Source organism: Pygoscelis adeliae, unplaced genomic scaffold, assembly GCF_000699105.1.
Source record: "Pygoscelis adeliae isolate BGI_AS28 unplaced genomic scaffold, ASM69910v1 Scaffold239, whole genome shotgun sequence".
In the NCBI taxonomy this organism is placed as follows: Eukaryota; Metazoa; Chordata; class Aves; order Sphenisciformes; family Spheniscidae; genus Pygoscelis; species Pygoscelis adeliae.
The window spans coordinates 265,955-269,139 of record NW_008825537.1 but is presented as its reverse complement, the minus strand read 5'-3'; the positions used below and the strand labels follow the sequence as shown (position 1 = coordinate 269,139).

The 3,185-nt window shown below is 62.9% G+C and overlaps 1 protein-coding gene across 1 annotated transcript; it reads left to right on the top strand.

The window, feature by feature from the left end:
• The first annotated feature begins 852 nt into the window (after positions 1-852).
• PPAP2C (phosphatidic acid phosphatase type 2C) lies at positions 853-3,169 on the top strand. The gene is made up of 5 exons (XM_009331826.1): positions 853-1,058; positions 1,408-1,685; positions 1,878-1,935; positions 2,090-2,266; positions 2,371-3,169. Exons 1-5 carry the CDS (start codon positions 1,023-1,025, stop codon positions 2,506-2,508), a joined length of 687 nt encoding a protein of 228 aa, XP_009330101.1. The 5' UTR covers positions 853-1,022; the 3' UTR covers positions 2,509-3,169.
• Positions 3,170-3,185: the final 16 nt, after the last annotated feature.

The following is a 3,185-nucleotide window of genomic DNA, read 5'->3' as shown; positions in this document are numbered from 1 at the left end:
TCTGCCGGGTTGGGCGCTGCCAGAGGAAGCATCCCCTGGGCAGGGTCAGAGCGGCTGGAGGGGCAGGACGTCCCCTTTCAGTGGGGGATTTGGCATGCCTGCTGCACGGGGCAGAGACCCCTAAAACCCCTTTTGATCTCGGGGACGATCCCGTCCAGGGATGAGCTCTAAGATGCCTGTGACCAGGGTTGGGGCACGCTGGGTGGAAAAGCCTCCTTGCCTGGACTGATCCAGCCGGTCACAGCATCTCTCCAGAGCGCTGCCAGGAGCTGGGGGGAGAGGAGAGGCTGGCAGGAGCAAGGGCTGTGGGAGGGTGTGGGTGGGAAGCCAAGTGCATCGGGGTCCGACCATGCCTGGGCTGGATCACCCACCAGCATCTCCAGGCACTGGCTCTCCTGGAGCTGGTATGAAGGCCCTGCTGGGACCATCTGGGGCCTGGGAGCCCTTCCCTGCTGTAAAACAGGTTTGCAAGATGCCTGTGCTCATTAATTCTAATGGACTCCATCCTCCAAGGCCAAAAGATCCTGGGGAGTGTGTGGAGAGGGCACAAGATCAGCCCCGGTCTCCTGTACCAGGCCCTGCAACTGCTACGCCTGGGGAGGAGTGGGGCAGCTGTGGGGGCTCTGCAGGTGCCCAGTCGCAGCCGTCTGGTGTGGTATCTGGGCGCTGCAGGCAGCTGTGAGCTCCGATAGGGCCCTATCAGTGGCGGGGCCTGTGTGCTGGCGGGTGCAAGTCCTCCTGCCCTGGGTGCGGGTGGCTCAGGACTGCGTCCCCAGAGGGGATCCCTCCCCGGTAGTGGGGAGCAGAGACCCGGGGGCGAGGGATGGGGAGACCACACGGTGCCGGGTGCCTGTGTGGAGCCTGCAGGCGGGTGTTCCCAGTCCTCACCTTCTCTCTGCCTTGCAGCATCTCTTCCCTTCGTCATCCTGACGCTGGTGAACTCCCCATACAAGCGGGGCTTCTACTGCAACGATGATTCCATCCGCTACCCCTACAAGGCGGACACCATCACCCATGGCCTCATGGCTGGGGTCACCATCACCTGCACTGTTGCCATTGTAAGGAAGCGCCGTCCCTTTCCCTCCGGGGCAGGGATATCCTGGCACATTGTATCCAGGAGCTGGGTACCAGCACAGCCCACCTCCAGACTGCTGCCAGGGCAACAGGACCCTCGGGTCAAGCCCTGCTCTGCTGGGGGTCAGGAGCTCCCTCTGGAGCGGTGAGACCCACATCCTGAGGGGCTGGTTCCCTGCAGGGAGGGGGAGAGGCCCTGTGAGCTCCTGTGGCAGGCGGGTGCTGGGGGCTCCTCTGCCACAGACCCAAAAGCCAGAGCATCCTGTACCCCTGGTGCTGGGGAGCTGCTAGGTAGCCCCAAGACCCTCACCCCTCGCCCTTTGGTCTCTGCAGATCTCGTCAGGGGAGGCGTATCTGGTCTACACGGAGCGCCTCTACTCCAAGTCAGAGTTCAACAACTACCTGGCTGCCCTCTACAAGGTGGTGGGGACCTTCCTCTTTGGGGGGGCCATCAGCCAGTCCTTGACTGACCTGGCCAAATACATGATCGGCCGTCTCCGGCCGAACTTCCTGGCCGTCTGCAATCCTGACTGGTCCAAGGTGAACTGCTCCATCTACGTGCAGCTGGAGAACGTCTGCCAGGGGGAGAGCAGGAACGTCACTGAGTCCAGGTGAGCCGTGGGGCCACAGGACACATCCCCTCCACCTGCCTGGAGGCGCTGGGCTCCTGTGGTCTGGTGGCAGCCCCAGACGGGTATTGACGCTCTCCTGCTGCAGTGCAGAGCAGGTGGGGGGCTTGCAGGGGGCCAGCTGGGCACTGGGGGCTCGCTCTCATGGCCTGACCCATCCCTTTTGCCCTGCAGACTGTCCTTCTATTCTGGGCACTCCTCCTTTGGGATGTACTGCATGATGTTCCTGGCGGTAAGTGCCGTGCTCCGGGCACACCGTGCTGCAGGAAGGCGGCGAACCCCCACGGGTCCCATCCCCCCCAGGCAACCCAGTGCCCCGAGCACCCCGTCTTCAGGCCGGTTGGTGCCCTCTGCGCTGGGTGATTGCTCCCCCCTTCCCTGCTCAGCTCTACGTGCAAGCCCGGCTGGTGGGGAAGTGGGCCCGGCTGCTGCGCCCCACCATCCAGTTCTTCCTCATCGCCTTTGCCATCTACGTGGGCTACACCAGGGTGTCCGACTACAAGCACCACTGGAGTGATGTGCTGGCAGGGCTGCTCCAAGGGGCTCTCATTGCCGTCCTCATCGTGAGTGTCCCCTGCGTGACCCAATGCTCTGTCGGGTTGCCGCTGGCTGCAGCTCAGCCTGCCGGAGGGGTCCCCAAACCCTCTTTCCCATTGGTCTTTTTCAGGTCCGCTACGTCTCTGACTTCTTCAAGCACCGGCCCCCGCGGCAGTGCGATGAGAAGGACCCAGAGCGCAAGCCCAGCCTGCCGCTCACCATGAGCGACCCCGACCGCAATCACTACAGCTACCGGGGTACCCCGTGAGCTGCATGCAGGCCATGCGCGCCAGACTGCAGACCTGCCCCTCACCGCACTCCACACCGCTCCTGGCGCAGGGGACAGGGACACTGGCTCTGTATTAACCGTTGGCTCTATGGCTCCGGTGCCTCTTGCTGCCGCAGGTACCTGCGGGACGGCCCTACCCATCCCCGCTCCCGCAGCGCTGCACCTCCCGGCTCCCCATGCCTGCAGTGCCTCTGTGCTTGCCGGTGCCCGGTGATCCCAGGGACCTGCCCACGGAAAGGGGAGGTCCTTGGTCCCCTGTGCGTCTGAGTCACGTTCCAAGGCTGCTGTCCCAGCCCTCTGTGTGAAGGGAGGGAGAGGAGGGTGGCATGTGGGGGTGGATTTATCGGGCTGGCAAACCACACTGAGCGAAGAGCAAACTTGTCGGGAAGTCTGAGGTGGCCTGTGCTGAGTGTGTGTTATCCCTGTCAAATTATCCAGCCTTGAGTACAAATCCTCACAAGCACAGGGGGAGGAGGACAGCTGCTGGGCTAGCAATACTTTTTTGGAAAGGATTAAAGCAATCCAGAGCTCTTCTCTGTTCCCTGGTTACCTTTAAAAGCAGTCCTGGCCGGCAGCAGCTGGTGTGAGTGAAGGGTGCATGGGCAGGCTTTTCTCCGGTGGTGCCTGATGCTGCAGTGCTGGAAGCGAGGGCTTCT

What these genes read in the sequence shown, in the direction of transcription:
- PPAP2C (XM_009331826.1), top strand. Translation starts at nt 1,023, where the DNA reads ATGGCTGGGGTCACCATCACCTGCACTGTTGCCATT. An exon ending in TCACCTGCACTGTTGCCATT is followed by an intron (nt 1,059 to 1,407) that starts GTAAGGAAGCGC and finishes TGGTCTCTGCAG; the next exon opens with ATCTCGTCAGGGGAGGCGTA. An exon ending in ACTGCATGATGTTCCTGGCG is followed by an intron (nt 1,936 to 2,089) that starts GTAAGTGCCGTG and finishes TTCCCTGCTCAG; the next exon opens with CTCTACGTGCAAGCCCGGCT.